The sequence below is a fragment of the Salvelinus fontinalis genome, chromosome 39 (assembly GCF_029448725.1).
Source record: "Salvelinus fontinalis isolate EN_2023a chromosome 39, ASM2944872v1, whole genome shotgun sequence".
Classification (NCBI taxonomy): domain Eukaryota; kingdom Metazoa; phylum Chordata; class Actinopteri; order Salmoniformes; family Salmonidae; genus Salvelinus; species Salvelinus fontinalis.
In genome coordinates this window covers 24,081,262-24,097,900 of record NC_074703.1, presented here as the reverse complement: position 1 = coordinate 24,097,900, position 16,639 = coordinate 24,081,262, and the positions used below count along the sequence as shown (strand labels likewise).

The 16,639-nt window shown below is 43.2% G+C and overlaps 3 protein-coding genes across 4 annotated transcripts in view; all 3 read left to right on the top strand.

Moving 5' to 3' along the window:
* Positions 1–11,140, top strand: part of c39h12orf56 (chromosome 39 C12orf56 homolog) — a 31,625-nt gene extending 20,485 nt beyond the window's left edge. The window contains exons 4-13 of the mRNA XM_055905048.1: positions 5,798–6,215; positions 6,366–6,451; positions 6,686–6,830; positions 7,113–7,204; positions 7,610–7,699; positions 7,836–7,956; positions 8,549–8,623; positions 8,749–8,826; positions 8,956–9,134; positions 10,249–11,140. Coding sequence (XP_055761023.1) covers positions 5,798–6,215; positions 6,366–6,451; positions 6,686–6,830; positions 7,113–7,204; positions 7,610–7,699; positions 7,836–7,956; positions 8,549–8,623; positions 8,749–8,826; positions 8,956–9,134; positions 10,249–10,363 — 1,399 coding nt within the window. The 3' untranslated portion in view covers positions 10,364–11,140. The remainder of the gene's footprint in view (positions 1–5,797; positions 6,216–6,365; positions 6,452–6,685; positions 6,831–7,112; positions 7,205–7,609; positions 7,700–7,835; positions 7,957–8,548; positions 8,624–8,748; positions 8,827–8,955; positions 9,135–10,248) is intronic.
* A 149-nt stretch (positions 11,141–11,289) lies between these two features.
* Positions 11,290–14,093, top strand: LOC129838241 (single-stranded DNA-binding protein, mitochondrial-like). Of its 2 annotated transcripts, XM_055905051.1 has the most exons (6): positions 11,290–11,397; positions 11,936–12,006; positions 12,127–12,184; positions 12,359–12,587; positions 12,812–12,900; positions 12,998–14,093. In XM_055905051.1, exons 2-6 carry the CDS (start codon positions 11,983–11,985, stop codon positions 13,042–13,044), a joined length of 447 nt encoding a protein of 148 aa, XP_055761026.1. In that variant the 5' UTR covers positions 11,290–11,397; positions 11,936–11,982; the 3' UTR covers positions 13,045–14,093. The 2 variants fall into 2 exon arrangements, with proteins under 2 accessions (XP_055761026.1, XP_055761025.1); XM_055905050.1 differs by lacking the exons at positions 11,290–11,397; positions 11,936–12,006 and having other exon boundaries at positions 12,085–12,184.
* Positions 14,094–14,459: 366 nt separating this feature from the next.
* Positions 14,460–16,639, top strand: part of LOC129838240 (cyclic AMP-responsive element-binding protein 3-like protein 2) — a 29,075-nt gene continuing 26,895 nt past the window's right edge. Inside the window, exon 1 of the mRNA XM_055905049.1 lies at positions 14,460–15,218. Coding sequence (XP_055761024.1) covers positions 15,120–15,218 — 99 coding nt within the window. The 5' untranslated portion in view covers positions 14,460–15,119. The remainder of the gene's footprint in view (positions 15,219–16,639) is intronic.

Here is a 16,639-nt window from a genome sequence, read left to right as displayed (position 1 = left end):
AAAGTGACAATTAAATCTATTTTAATCCCACTTTGTAACATAACTAAATGTGTAAAAAGTCGAAGGGTGTGAATACCTTCTAAAGGCACTGTAAGGTTCTGTGGTTGGCCTGCTGCCATTCTCTTTGTGGATGGGTGTGTCTCTGTATGTAGCACCGGTTGCTTAGAAACTGGATCAATATTTCGAGATTGTTATGCTGACAATTTAGCAGCAGCTGCCTGTTGCCTTACAATAAGGAGAAGTTAATAATAATTAGAATTAAAGTCACTTTACATGGAGAGGTAATCAGCAAATGAAAAAAAGAAGCAATAAAGTCCCACATTAAAATAAGTAAGTGTACAAAAGTAGACTAAACATGAGAACAGACTAACCAGGGAAAACACTAAACATGAGAACAGACTAACCAGAGAAAACACTAAACATGAGAACAGACTAACCAGGGAAAACACTAAACATGATAACAGACTAACCAGGGAAAACACTAAACATGATTACAGACTAACCAGGGAAAACACTAAACATGATTACAGACTAACCAGGGAAAACACTAAACATGATTACAGACTAACCAGGGAAAACACTAAACATGAGAACAGACTAACCAGGGAAAACACTAAACATGATAACAGACTAACCAGGGAAAACACTAAACATGAGAACAGACTAACCAGGGAAAACACTAAACATGAGAACAGACTAACCAGGGAAAACACTAAACATGATAACAGACTAACCAGGGAAAACACTAAACATGATAACAGACTAACCAGGGAAAACACTAAAAATGATAACAGACTAACCAGGGAAAACACTAAACATGATAACAGACTAATCTGGGAAAACACTAAACATGATAACAGACTAACCAGGGAAAACACTAAACATGATAACAGACTAACCAGGGAAAACACTAAACATGATAACAGACTAACCAGGGAAAACACTAAACATGATAACAGACTAATCTGGGAAAACACTAAACATGATAACAGACTAATCTGGGAAAACACTAAACATGATAACAGACTAATCTGGGAAAACACTAAACATGATAACAGACTAATCTGGGAAAACACTAAACATGATAACAGACTAACCAGGGAAAACACTAAACATGATAACAGACTAACCAGGGAAAACACTAAACATGATACCAGACTAACCAAGGAAAACACTAAACATGATAACAGACTAATCTGGGAAAACACTAAACATGATAACAGACTAACCAGGGAAAACACTAAACATGATAACAGACTAACCAGGGAAAACACTAAACATGATAACAGACTAACCAGGGAAAACACTAAACATGATACCAGACTAACCAGGGAAGTGAACTAGACGGATAAAAACAAAGACACCAGTGAATCCGAGTAAGTCTGTGTGACGAGGCGTGTCTTATCTGTTTCAGATATGCTCTCTGACATTCCCCTCTCTCTTTCTCTCTCTCTCTCGTATCCTTGCCGAAGGACAAAAGCTGTGTTTTACAGGGATGGTGGATGTTATTAGGTCATCCTCTCAGGTCTGTCCTGACTCTCAATACGGGGGAATGTAAAGGGGCTTGGAGAGAGGGAGCATAGGGAGCAGAGAGGGAGGTGGAGATATTGCTGGAGGTTTTGAAGGAGTTGGAGCAGGGATAGAGGCCAGGTTTGTCCTGCAGGGTGTAATGTGAGTGTGGCTGCTAAGAGGAGACAGGTTACTTCAGGCTCTCCAGGCTGCTTGCTACAGGCTGCTGGGTGGGGTGCTCAGGCTGGTCATGTGGCTCATGACTGTTTAATGTGCATCAGAGGAGAGCGTAGAGAGTTTCAGATCAGGTTCTCAGCTTTTACACATTCTCAACAATTTAGGTCATACATGCATAGTACAAAATACGTCACATTCAGGTACAGATACACATTTAAAGGCCAGCATTCACAACATACAGTGCAGACGCATACTGTATACACAAATAGAGACAAATAATATAAACTATATCAACATTCAGCACAGCCACACACACATCCAGTGATTCTCAAATCAAATCACATTTTATTGGTCACATGCGCTGAATACAACAGGTGTAGACTTTGCTGTGAAATGCTTACTTACGAGCCCATTCCCAAGTGTGTGTGTGTGTGTGTGTGTGTGTGTGTGTGTGTGTGTGTGTGTGTGTGTGTGTGTGTGTGTGTGTGTGTGTGTGTGTGTGTGTGTGTGCGTGTGTGCGTGCATGTGCCTATAATTCACATAACAGACAAGCAGATCCTAACTGCTTAGAAACGGGAGGAAGTAGGTGAGGTACTCTGACGTCATTCACTTGTTGCTAGGGTACTAAAAACCCCATTACTGCAGTAAAACACCTACTAAAACGTGTTCTTAGTCTGACCAGTGTGTTTCTGTTCATTTGTGTGTGTGTGTGTCCATGCACATGTGAGTGCTCTCTCCCTGTCCTGGATCCACAGAGGACAACCAGAACCAGTGTGCATGTGGAATGGTCTTTCATGTGTCTTAACCAGCTCAGTGCATAAACATCCTCCTGTCTCCATCTAACTCTGGGAAGATCTCTCTCTCTCTCTGTCACACACACTGTCCCTTGGGAGGTCATTAACACACACACCCATCCGCTGAGCTGTGAGACAGTCTGAACAGTGTCAGGAATCATCAGAAGATGTAACAGCCATGAAGGAGCTGCTGTCAGCACGATACAACACACAGAAGTTGGCACAAGCTTCATGTAGTCAAGTCAATATACTGTACACTGAGACTGTGCTCCGCCAGGAGTTATAAACTCTATATAGACTATTGGTAACATGTCAAGTTAAAGGCAAGGAAGTCTTAGTAGACTATGTGCGTCAGTACACATGATGCCCCAAACCTACTCTGTAAAACATTTCCTGTAAAATGTACAGTAACTTACTGGCAGCTATTGGCCAGCCAGTAAGTTACTGTAATTCGTTTCACAGTACAGCTACTGTAATACATTTTACGGTACCAAACATGTTACTGTAATCTAATTTACAGCATATTACTGGAATTACCCATGCAGTGATATATTACCCAGTGTTCTTTGCAGATTTTCATTTTGGTTATTTAGTGGGCGCTCTTGTCCTTATAAACGTACGTTTCAACCAAGGTTGATAAAAAATATATACATATATATATATATATATATATATATATATATATATATATATATATATATATATCACAGTCATAGCAAGTAAAGAAAATCTGTAATCGTTACTGAAAATGTTGTTGTAGTTAAGGATACATTAGTCTTCAAAATAATTTTTATTACAACAAGACATCTCATGATATATCTCTGACTATCTCTGGATAGCACCAATATATTACTGACATATTCATGGTAACTTCATGCCAGAGCAATGGAACAGAGTACAATACAGTAAAAGTGACTATTAAACTGTTCAATTTTTTTTTCTATAATATTTTACAGTAACTACAAGGGATTAGAGCAAGCAGGTTGGCTGCTAGGTGTTTGCATATTACAGCATATTAATGAATATTATCTGTTATATCACTTGCACTTCTAAAGGCCTCAACAAAGGCATCCAAACTGGCTGTTATTACAGGGGAAAAGAGATCGAATGGACATGGATAAATAGTCAAACGTTATAAGGTAAAAGGCCAGCTACCAATGTGATCTGTTCCCTGTATACATTTCATTGTGAGGGAACCACCACCACATATCACTTAAATTGGTACAAGACTCTCGATAACAGGTGCAACAAATTCAACCACTTACAAGGCATGCCTAAAATATGCTAATGAGCCACAATATTTTCCCACAATGCTCCATAATTTCAGTATGCTGCAGTAGATATATAGATATATAGCAAAACAGCAATACAGTACTATATTGTTGAATTGTGTTGAAAATATAATCAGAAATGGCTAATAGTGACTATTTAAATTATATAATTATTAAAGCATACCAAGTGATATTTTATGTTTTCCATCACTCGCACTTTAGGCCTTAACAAAGCCTTCTAAACTGACAGTGACTACACGGCAAAACAGACCGAAAGGACATTTATAGCCACTCAACCATTAAAGATTTGAGACTGGCTGCCACTCTGATGTGTCCTTTAAATGTAATTGTGAGGATACCACCACCACGTATCACTTAAATTGGTACAGCACTCTCACTAACAGGTGCAACAAACATAGCCTTTTACAGTAATAGTCTCAAAATACGTTAATGCGTACAAACTAGTATTCAAAAGGTTTTTGGCACTCCAGAAACGCAGTACGCTATTGTATTCTGAAGTATAGTAAATTACTGGCAGCAATTTGCAGGTAAATTACTGCTGAGTTTCAGGACAACGTTTGTAGAACTCCTTTTAAAGCACAGTATATTACTGTATTCTGTGGAGGTATAGCATTCTCACTCACGGGCCCAACAAATATAGCCTCTCACAAGGCATGCCTTAAAATATGTTAATGAGCCAGAGACTCTTTCACCGCCCACAACATTTTCACACCATAATGATTACTTTAAAACACATTTACGGTATTTTACTGTGCATTCGACAGTATATTACTGTTGAAATTACAGAAGGGTCTTACAGTGTTCTGTAAAACAAATGTACTGTATTTTACTGTGCGTTCTACGATAATCTACTGTATTTAGTTTATACAGTATCACACTGTTGATTAATACTGTAAGTTACTGATGAAGTTACAAAAACAGCTAACCCTGTATTGTAGCACTGAGACAAAGGAACTAAATACAGATGCATTGCAGAAAATGTAAAGCGTGTAGTGTATTTAGAGTTTTAAATAAGCTCCTGAAATCCTTCCGAGTGGCGCAGTGGTCTAAGGCACTGCATCGTAGTGCTTGAGGCGTCACTACAAACCCAGGTTCGATCCCAGGCTGTGTCACAACCGGCCGTGACCAGTAGTCCCATGGGGCGGGGTACAGTTGTCCTGGTTAGGGGAGGGTTTGGCTGGGGGGGCTTTACTTGGCTCATTGTGCTCTAGCGACTCCTTGTGGCGGGCCATGCTCCTGCAGGCTGACTTCAGTTGAAGACACATTGGTGCGGCTGGCTTCCGGGTTAAGCGGGCGGAGCACGTTGGGGAGTTGCAGCAATTGGGGAGAAAAAGGGGGTAAAATACAACAAAAAAGGCTCCTGAAGTTTGTAATTTCCATTTTGAAATGTCAGACTTGATTTTCCCTTACAAAAAGGTATTAACCTCTACAAAAATGTCCATTCATTATAAAACGCATAATAATGAAAATGTCCTGTTGTTGCAGGATTATTTACCTGCTGTAGCAAAATGGCTCAAATTAAGATCCTACATCTGTATAGACACAGGCTCTTTAAATAATTGGGTTTTCCTCTAAGGATCATGACAGTAAATCTGCACATGGAAAGATATCCACATGGAAAGATACCCTCCTCTAGCTCTTCCTCAGTGGGGATTTCGAAGAGAGTTGAAGGAAAGAGAGGAGAAGGGAGGTAGAAGAGAGAGAAGAAGTGAAGGGCAGACAGAAAGAGAGAGAAAGGCTTACTGACTGAGTGACCTTGTCAAGGTTCCAGATCAGGATCAGGTAGCTGTTTCTCTGTGCCAGGGGAATATCCTCCCTCTTCACTACCCTCTCAATCTGCCCCCTGGTGGGCTAACACAGCATGACCTTGCTGTCCTGCCACAGGCCACGAGACGTTACCAAAGTACAACTTACTCTGAGTTGTGTAATGTGGCTCAAATTGTGTGTGTGTGTTTGACTAGGTAATGTGTCTGGGTGTGTTTCTGACACAGTCACACTGACTGTACCATCTCTCTGTCTCCCCAGTAGGAACAGGGAGGAGGAGGAGGAGGAGGAGGAGGAAGAGGTACTCCGGCTGAAGACCACACGCTCAGCCTCCTGCCCTAACCCTGAAACACTTGGTCAGAGACAGGGTCTAAGACTGACCTTGCCTCGCCCTCTACCCAATCCAGTTTCCCCAGCCCTCTCCCTCCACTCTCCCTCTTTCTCTCCCTCCCCCCCGGGTGACCGGACCCAGATGCCCCCGGAGGCCCCTTTGGTGCCCAGGAGGAGAGGCTCTGTGTTGGCTCGCCTGCTGAAGAGAGATAGGGTGGTCAGAGAAAGGGATGGAGAGAAGGATGAAGAGGAGGGAGGAGAGAGAGAGGCAGAGCTGCATCTGTACGCTGTGTCGCCTACGTCTCGGATCTACCTGCACCTGCAAAGCTCCTGGAACAGTTACATTATAGTGAGTCGTTCACTGTGTGTGTGTGTGTGTGTGTGTGTGTGTGTGTGTGTGTGTGTGTGTGTGTGTGTGTGTGTGTGTGTGTGTGTGTGTGTGTGTGTGTGTGTTATAATGTTGTAATAACGTGTGTGTATGTTGATGTTTTTCCTCCAGAGGTCAACGTTGCTGTTGGACCCCCTCTACAGGAGGAGATGCAATGTCATGTTGAGCACTTCCCCACAGAAACAAGCCCCCATTAGGTACTTTCAAATATTTTCCCCCTATCAGATGCTGTTGGTATTCCCATCAGGGTCATGTTCAGTGGACACCAAACGTAAGAAAACTGATCAAAATGGGGAGGTACCACCTGAACGTGTCCAATAAGAAACGCTTGTTTCGCTGCCCTGCTACTGTTCCCTAGTTGATAGTTCCCCCCATCAGATACTGTTCCAACATGTTGTTCCACGGTCACTCCCTCCCCTGTCGGTGTGTAGTTGGGAGCGTACAGCCCACCTGTTCCGCCAGCTGAGTGGTGAGTTGCTTCAGGAGGGCATCAGTCTGGAGAGCCTCTATCTGCTCCTCCAAGAGCTCCGCACCGCAGCACACCGCAGCATCACCCTCAGGAAACTATTCTGGAGGGTGAGATCACATGGATCTCTGTGTGTGTGTGTGTGTGTGTGTTTCTGTGACTGTGTGTGTCCTTCTTTCTCCATACATAACTGTGTGTGTGTGTGTGTGTGTGTGTGTGTGTGTGTGTGTGTGTGTGTGTGTGTGTGTGTGTGTGTGTGTGTGTGTGTGTGTGTGTGTGCGTGTGTGTGTGTGTGTGTGTGTGTGTGTGTGTGTGTGTGTGTGTGTGTGTGTGTGTGTGTGTGTGTGTGTGTGTGTGTGTGTGTGTGTGTGTGTGTGTGTGTGTGTGTGTAGTCCAATGACATGTTTCCATTCCTGGTGCCGATGCTGGAAGACTCCCTCCGGAGCTGTCAGAGGCCGGAGACCAACACAGCAGACAGCCTGCTGTGAGTGACACTGTGTGTGTGTTTGTGTGCACAAAGCTGACAGACTATTTTGAGTGACTACAGTGATCCTTGGTTAACACCGGGTTAAGATTACCTCTTATCTTTTGTAACATCACCACCATCACTTGAACAGGTTCAGTAGAGTGCCTCTGTGAAACACCTGAGTGTGGATTAACTAAGGAACCCCGCTGGGTTTTCTTTGGGGGTTTTAAGCAGCTTTGTCTTTATGCAACTAGATTATGGGTTTAATGTGGATCTCTGTGGCACTTCTACACTGTCACGTAGGTCAGGTTAGGTCTCACTAGCCCCCTCCACTGGTCAAGAATATAATGGTTAAACTCCATCATACCTGTTCTCAAAATGGGTTTATCTCTGACACTAGCCCTCTTTGTCTCCTGTGTCCAGGCTGTGTACTCTGATCGCTCAGACCCTGGCCTTGATGTTCAGAGAGACAGAGATCGAGCCGGCTCGCCTCAACATGCTTACGGCCAAGCAGTGAGTCCACACACCCATTCTCTCTCCTTCCTTTATTCCTTCCCTCCCTCTCTCTCCCCCTCAGTCCCTCCCTCTCTCTCTCCCTTGATATCACAGAAGTGTAGCTAACAGGAGAGTGTGTTGTCCCTGTCTGCAGAGGTGCCCTGACAGCTAGGCTGTTACTAGCGTTGGTGTGTAACCCCGAGCTCCAGAGCCAGACACAGGGATCGAGGAGAGTCTCCCCAGACTCAAGACAGGGCTCGCCCCCACATACAGAGGTGAGTGTGGGCCCTGGATATAATTGGTCGGACATTAACATTTTGTGTGGTTGTGTATAAGTTTTTTATGACTTGTGTAATAGGAATTTCCAATAGGGAAGAGCAGTAAAGTCAAGTTTGGTTTATTACTAGTTGCAACAGGGAAACACCTCCAGCCCAGAAGCAGAGAAAATGTCTAACTGGTCATCACTGACAAGGCCCTAGTATCCTATTCAGCAGACAACTGTCCTGTTAACATCAGCCCGAGAGGCTTGCAGGAAGTCAAAACAAAAAGGCAGTGACTTTGCCAGCTGCTACAGAATCACACAGTGTTCATCAGAATGTCACTGATACCACGCCACAGTGTGTAATCCGCGTCCTCGGCCCTTGAACATCCAGTCTGGTGTCTAACGCTATCAACAGAGGAGAGAACAATCCATAACATTCACGTCTAGTGACCATCAACCCACAGTCTTGCACAAACAGAATGCTGGAAATCCTGTGTGTTACAGAAAGGGAACATATATAAATAGGCTAAGCATTGTGTTAATCACGCCGCATGAAATATGAACTTTATTCATCTCAAATATTCCCATCACAACTTGTCTATCAGCTGCAGGGCCTGTTAGAGGAGTACCTGGATGCAGGGTGCTCTCTGCTGTTTGAACTGGTGGTGCTCTGTCAGGAGGTGAGTGCCCTTCACAGCAGGCAATGGAAAGAAACTCCCACACCCTAAGCATGCTAATATACTGTATACCAGTATACATATTAACTGTACAGTATGTAGCCTAACGATGAACTCTGTTTCTGCAGGTCAGCCGAACTCCGTCCCCAGAGCATTTTCTGACTGTAGGCTGGATCCTGAGAATACTGCAGCCTCACCCCTCTTTAGTAAGCCTCTACTTATTTGAATGAATGTCCACTTCAATTATAAGATACCTTGTCTGATGAGTTGAATCTCCCTCTGTCAACCTGTCTCATGGTCGGTGTCCCCCTGTATCTCTCTATTTATCTCCACAGCTGTCGTTCGTGGGGTACCAGGCTCGGCAGGTGGTAGTGGTCCTGTCTGGGTCCCAGGCCCCTCTCAGCCCATCCCAGGCTGTTTTGTTGTTCCAGCGCTGTAGGGTTCTGCTTGCCTGCCTGAAGTACAGTTTTCACCTGGGCCAGCACCTCCGCACGGAGTACAGAGAGGAGTTCAGGTGAGAGGTAGAATCAGTCAAACATGGTTCCAGTTCCTCTACCTTAGAATTGTTTGTTCCATTTGTGGTCTGTAGATGGCAGTATGTATGCGTGTGTGTGCATATATATATATATACACATGCACACACATACATATATATATACAGTGCCGTGAAAAAGTATTGCCCCCTTTCTGATTTTCTCTAATTTTGCATATTTTTGATACGGAATGTTATCAGATCTTCAACCTAAACCTACTATTAAATAAAGGGAACCTGCGTTTATAAATAACAACAAAAATGTATACTTATTTTGTGTATTTAATTAACAAAGTTATCCAACACCCAATTCCCCTGTGTGATAAAGTTATTTCCCTCTTACACTCAATAACTGCAATGACTGCAACCAAATGCTTCCTGTAGCTGTTCACCAGTCTCATATTGTCGTGGAGGAGTTTTGGCCCACTTTTGCATGCAAAACTGCTTTAACTCAGTGACATTTTGTGGATTTTCAAGCGTGGACTGGTCGTTTCAAGTTTCGCCACAACATCTCAATTGGGATTGGGTCTGAACATTCCACAACTTCAAATGTGTTGTTTTTTATGCATTTTCATGACTTGATTGTATGTTTTGGATCCTTGTCCTGCTGCATAACCTACAGTAGCTGTGCTTCAGGTTCAGCTCACAGACGGGCGGCCTGACATTCTCCTATATAATTCTCTGATACAGAGCAGAATTCATGGTTCCTTCTATTGATCTAAGTGGTCCAGGTCCTGAGGCAGCAAAACATCCCCAAACCATCACACTACCACCACCATTCTTGACTGTTGGTACGAGGTTCTTACTGTGGAATGCAGTGTTTGGTGTTCACCAGACATAATGGGACCCAGGTCTTCAAAAATGTTGACTCAAGTTTGCCAAAAAGCCCTTGGAAGCACCTGGATGATCATCAAGACGCTAGGAAGATGTTCTATGGACAGACGAGTCAAAAGTATAACTTATACTTGTATATATACTGCACTGTTCAGCTCCAGGGTAATGGTATTGCATGTACTGTATACATTGTACTGCACTGTCCAGCTTAAGGGTAATGGTATTGCATATATCTTCCATCTTTTATGGTATTCTCTTGCAGGTATTATGTGAAGCTGCCTTGTGTGGAGGCGAAGTTGCCCCCCGACTACCCCATCAGCCAGCCTGCTCTACGCCTCGTCTCTCAACTGCTGGGACTCATCATACAGAAGTCCTGACCACATACACTACATGGATTTCCTTTATTCATAGACAGAAGTACTTATTGTCATATGTTTTTAGAAGTATACTGCATATCAGGGTTTCTTAAACTATGGGTCGGGACCCAAAGTGGGCCCTGTGCATGTGAGATGTGGGTAGTGAGATATGAGAATACAGCTACAATCACATTTCTTCTTAATTTGGCTCATTGGAGGACGATTTGGGTCACAGAGGATGGTCAATTGGACATATACTCTATCAAACTCTCTCACAGACATAGGGACATGACCTTGCTCTGGGAAGGTGTGCCTTTGTCTGAGTGGTGTGTGCTTTCTGAAGGACCTTAGAAGTTTCCCTTTACACTTTACACCCTTTACACCTCTCTCCAACACATGGCCTTGTTCTCAGGTTAACTGTCATGTAATGGCAGTCAGAATGGTCAGATTGGTTGTAATAAAATGAATGGATGTAATCAAGGTACTGCACATCTCACTTTCTAGGATATTCAGCTTACACTAGAAATTAATAAAAATGCCACTTGTTGAGCAAAAGGCATGTTCCACAGATGTACCTTATTACTGTAGTAAATGATATCGGCCTACTGATTTGTAAGACCATGTGTTCAGTATTTACTTAGACACATTATCTATTTGTTTTAATTCAGAATTGTATGCATTTATTTAGATGTTATTGTATATCATCATCTGAGTACTCTCTGTGAGCGAAGGATTGTAACCAAAGGTTTTCTACAACTCGACCTTGTTAAATGGCCTAAAATAAAGATACTTCCCAGCTCTATTGTTTATATCTTGTGTCGCGCAGCTTCGCGGGAGACAACATCCATACTATTTGGAAATCAAACCTACAGGTTGTGTAATGTCCCCCACATATATAATTCTTCATGATCAACTTCAATTTTGTTAATTTTAAAGTATTTGATCCAGCCCCCAGTATGAGAGGAACTGTCTTTTGCCTTCTACAATGATTCACGGACCTATGTTAGCGACGGACTAGAAGCAGCCTGTATTGAGGATTTCGGTTTCTGCATCATGTAAGTTTAATGAACTTGCTGTATATCCTTAGATATATATGATGATAAACAACAAGCATGCTAAAATTTGTAGGACAAGTGTACTTTTTATGGCAGTTCATGTCTCGGCCTTATTATTATCTGTCTATCCACTCGCATTGCAACTAATGTAGCGAGCTAGCGGAGCATGACTGTAACATCAGTAGAGATTACAATGAAACGTTAGCAAGCCATTTACACATGGTTATAATGCGATACAATTAATCTTTGTGGAGACAATGTAGCTAGCTAACCACACTGGACATATTTCAAGCAGCAGTCGGTAGGCTAACGTTATTATTATCTTCGATTTTAGCTAGCTACTATAGGTATTTGAATAATGATACTATATCTAGATAACGTTGCCCACTGGGACAGCTACCCAAATATGACAGGTGTGACAATAGAAGAAAGACAATTGTGTCCATGTAACTTGCTGGCTGTTAGTCAGGATTAAAGCTCTAACTAATCCTCATAGCCTCATCTTGAGAGGAAGTCAATCTGATGCTCTTTCTTACAGTCTGTCTGTCCACTTTACTGTCAAAGTCCTTCCAGCAAACAGAGAGGATGTTGAGAAACAGAGCAGCGCAGGTAAGTGTGCAACACACCTACTCCAGCTGTTCCCCCTTAATCGCTACTCTGCTGTACTTTTGTGGCTGTGATTCCTTGGCTGATTGTAGTGTAATGTGTCTTTATGCCTCTTCCCTGCAGGTTTTCAGACAGCTGGTTAGACACCAGTCTACAGACACCAGCCTGATCCTGGAGAGATGTAAGTATAGACCGTCAGGGAGCTTTCTCAGGTTTCTCCTCTATGGATCACAAACAATCCAGACCAGCTGATGTCTGTCCGCTCCTCTTTCTTCCTCCATAGCTTTGACATGTGTGCACTCCTTAATGTCTTCCCCTGTGGCTTTGACATGTGTGCACCCCCCCCACCCCACAGCGATTAACCGTGTCCAGCTGCTGGGCCGCGTGGGGCAGGACCCTGTCATGAGACAGGTGGAGGGACGGAACCCTGTCACCATCTTCTCCATGGCAACCAACGAGATGTGGCGCTCCGGGGACGTGGAGACGTCCCCCGCAGGAGATGTCAGCCAGAAGACGACATGGCACCGTGTGTCCATCTTCAAGCCTGGTCTGAGGGATGTGGCCTACCAGTATGTCAAGAAAGGGTATGTTTTTCACTCTGTGTTGCCCTGTATACTGTGGGTTGTCAATTTCTCAGACTGTTTCTCTTTGTCTGGGGACTAGGAGCCTGATGAGTAAATATTTTTCAGTCTTATCTACTTAGAAGTGTCTTTGCTGTAAACACACAGGTGATAACTGGTCTTATAACAATCTGCAGAAAACGTTATATCAGTAACACATTCCTTGGTTCTGTGTGCCCCCGTTCTAGGTCGAGGGTTCTGGTGGAGGGGAAGTTGGATTACGGGGAGTACGTAGACAAGAACAACGTCAGACGCCAGGCTACCACCATCATTGCAGGTGAGAGAGGGGAACACGCACTCAGGCATATTTCACATTCACAAACATTTTATATTTTAATAACAATTAAAAATATATATTATTTTCCTTTCTACAGACAACATTGTATTCTTAAGCGACAACATTCGAGGGCGGGATCAATGAAGGAAATGGCACTCTTCATCTAGGAGGAAGACTAGAGCTCTTTCTGTGTAGCTACTCTAGTGTCTATATATTAACTGACTGTTGAAGGAGCTGTGTGACTGCTATCTAAATGGGACAGAACACAGTGTAACACCTCTCTGTTGACTAGAGAATGATAGAGGACTATCTGTCCCATTTATGACGTTGGTGAGTGCACTGGCAGCGCCATTGAGGCCATCTCCATTTTGAAGTAGTCAATTTTCTTCTTCTACTACTACTGAGTTGGTAAACAAACTGAAAGGGTTCGTACTGCCACCTAGAGTGTGTTGTTGGAACAGGTATAATCCCATGGTTGGTGATTTACTGCCACCTGCAGTTATGGAATTTTTGCTCATGAGTATAATTCATTGGCTGATGACCTGAATGGAATTATGTGATCCTTCCTTAACCCATAGGAGGTTACCATCCAATTGACTACTTCAAAATGGTAAATGTCCTCAATGGCACTGCCCATGCTAAAACATGCTTATAAGAATTAAAGTACTCTATCATTCTCTATGAGTGCGCCAGGGTATACCTAACATGTGGTTACACGTATGTATTTTAGCCACCAACATTTTTATGTTACTAATCTTAATTTATGCCCATTTGTGCTATTCTTGGTGGAGTACAACTAATGGAACTGCGGTTCAAAGCAGGATGAATAGGATCATGCCTTAAAGGTGATGACTTACGGCTGTTTTCCCAGAGAAGCCAAATCACAGATGAGAAAAATAAATGGTTAATGTGTGACTGACATAAGGCTGTACCCAAAACTATGATTGTGGCAGTTTCATATTGAATGTTATGCCACCTGTTTTCTTCTAAGCATGTCTTTCTGTTCTATTTCAAAGATAGTTTGAAACTTGTAACTATTTGTTTATTTTCGGTTTCATTCCACTTTAAAAAGTGTTTTTTTTCCCTTCCTGAAATCACCAGTTTCTCACCTCCATTCTGGCTTTGCAAATGTTGTACTCATGTTGTTTAATGTACTTGTATGTATCATGTAGAATACACAATTTTTTCCAGAACTTTTGCCTTTCTCTTAATTTCAATATCCACACATTAGTGGAATCATTTCATGTTTCTTAGCAGAATGTCGTCTTTGACCTGTTCCTTGGCAGACCACTCTGGGGTTGCGGTTGAAGTTATTGCAGCAGAAAGTTGGCTATTCAAGCGCTTATTTTTTTTTTAAAGCTTTAACTTGATTGGTTGATTTGCATTTCCGGGGAGGCAGTGTTTAGAACGAAGAATTCTTGTCTATCTCTAATTTGTTACAAAAAGTACGTTAATGTTATTTAATTGGCTTATTCGCTTGTCAATCAAAGACTCGGGCTCAAAGCTTTTGGATTGGTCGCGGACCCTGTTCAATCACAGACGGTCTGAATAGAAGGACTCATTTGATTGGTCTGACGCAGATGGACAGGAGCAGGTTTTTTTTCAGTGTGGCAGTTGTAAATTCCCTATCAATTTCTGACCGAAATTATTGCAGTGTTCATGCGAACAATCTCCATATACATTGTAGGTGTTGCGCTGAATGTATATTTTGCCGTTTATCTTGATACAAGCTACGCATATGAAATGCAAACACTGTAGGGTTTTAGTCTGATTAGTTGTCGCTACTCCTCTCCCTGCCCCCACCCACATTCCTGCCTGTCTGGTCTGCTCTGGCCGTGGGTAGCAAACTTCATCAAGGAATAAGAGGAGGAAAAAGTCCATACAAACTCTGTGCCAAGAAAATAAACAATACCCAACACGGGGCAGCCTTCCTCTTGCTCTATTTTTCACATTTTTAATATTGTAATTCGGAGACAACTGTTTTAGTTGGCAGCACTACTGCGTGTATTACGTCGTTGTAGCTACATCAACTTAACTACGTTTCTTCACCGAAGTTGAAATAACTGCGTGGACGGAGTAGAAAGTAACATTCTGCGGTTGTTATATCGCTGCAAAGTGGGTGAAGGAGTGTATTTGCTATCTGCGCTGCAAAGTATCATCCAAGGGAACTGTCCTCATCTAACGACACATTGTGAATCAGAGCGGTCGCATCGCCAAGGATGGAAATATTGGACAGTACTGAGTCCTTTTTACACTGGGATAGGAATCTCAGCGAGCTGTCGGAGCCTGGGGAAAACGAACATGTCTTATACAGCACAGTAAGTTACAGATCGGCACATATTATAAACACTACGAACCATTATGGCACTGCCACACTTGTCAACAGCACTTGTATTATTATTGATTACCATACCAACGTTCTCGAGGTTTCGCTGGGCTGGTAGTGAAAATATGCCATCCGTCAAATTCATCCATTCGTTTTTTTTATTTTTTTTATAGGATTTTAAATTGAGTCAGTGCTATTTTCAATGCAAACTATGATGAGCCAATTTATTGTCCTACTTAGACACCCCACGAGTGAGCTAGGTCGATGGGCTAACTGTTCAGTTATTTGGTTTGGTGTGACAGAGATAATGATGGATCCAGCTGGCTCAGAGGATGGGAACCAGACACTTCCACTAGGCTGAGACTTTCTCCGCTGTCTAGATTTGGTGCGACTGACTACATTACTTATTCCTCCAATGCCCTAGATTAGGGACACTAGCTGGAATCTTAAAACGTCAGTGAATCCACACCATGCCGGTTTTATTTCTCTGTAATGGACCAAGTCAACCCTTCTGCCATCTACACCTTCCCAGTTCCAACGTTCTCTAACTCTAGAATGCACATTGCACTATAACATGCACCAGTGTTGTGCCCCTCAGCACAGCCATTGTTATTATCTGTCCACAGACCTGCAGAACCGTACAGCCTGTGGGAAATAGTCAATCCCAGGCCATGCGAGAAGAAACTGTACAACCTCTGTGTGAGAGAGTGAGTGAGTAGCAGGCTGTGTGTGTGAGCGGAGGAAAGGTTGATATTCTCAGATGGCAAGAGAACAGAGCAGTGTCTTTGTTCAAGTCGCCCATGCCCCCCCCCCCCCCCCCCCCCCCCCCTCTCCATTCCTTGGGTTTGAATCCTACTCACACACACTCACTTTCTCTCCTCGGGGTTTGTTGACATGGCATTTCTCACAACAATGCAAACTGTTCTCAGCTGCGGAGCAGAGCTCTCACCTCCCCTGTTACTGATTGGTGTGTATGTGTGTGTACTCTGAGACCCCCGTCCCATCTCCGTCTCCCATCAGTGAGACGGGCACATCTCTCTGCGTCTCCCTCCCGCTGGGTACAAACCAACGTTGAATCAACAGTATCAAGACTGGACGTTGAACAGACGTCTGGGCTTGACATTGAAATAGAAATGAGTCGTTTCATGTCATTCTACTTCTTTGGATTAGTGAGGCCGGAATTCAATCCAATCACGCCTTGTCTGCAGTGCACCCTTTCAAAGGCAACGCACCACATTCGAGGAGGCCGCATATGTCACCTCAATCCCGGACTAATTCTGTTTGTACAATGCACTCCTCGCTACTCATGCAGGTCTCCATAACTCTTGTTTCTCAACACGATAACACAACTAGTCGTTTTGAGGTGGCGTCGTCACATCTCCTCTCCACAACGACATTTCCGCACCACTCACG

Coding starts and splice junctions, on each gene's coding strand:
- LOC129838241 (XM_055905050.1), top strand. CDS start 12,100: ATGTGTCTTTATGCCTCTTCCCTGCAGGTTTTCAGACAGCTGGTTAGA. Junction 12,588..12,811: donor TACCAGTATGTCAAGAAAGG/GTATGTTTTTCA, acceptor CCCCCGTTCTAG/GTCGAGGGTTCTGGTGGAGG. Junction 12,901..12,997: donor GGCTACCACCATCATTGCAG/GTGAGAGAGGGG, acceptor TCCTTTCTACAG/ACAACATTGTATTCTTAAGC.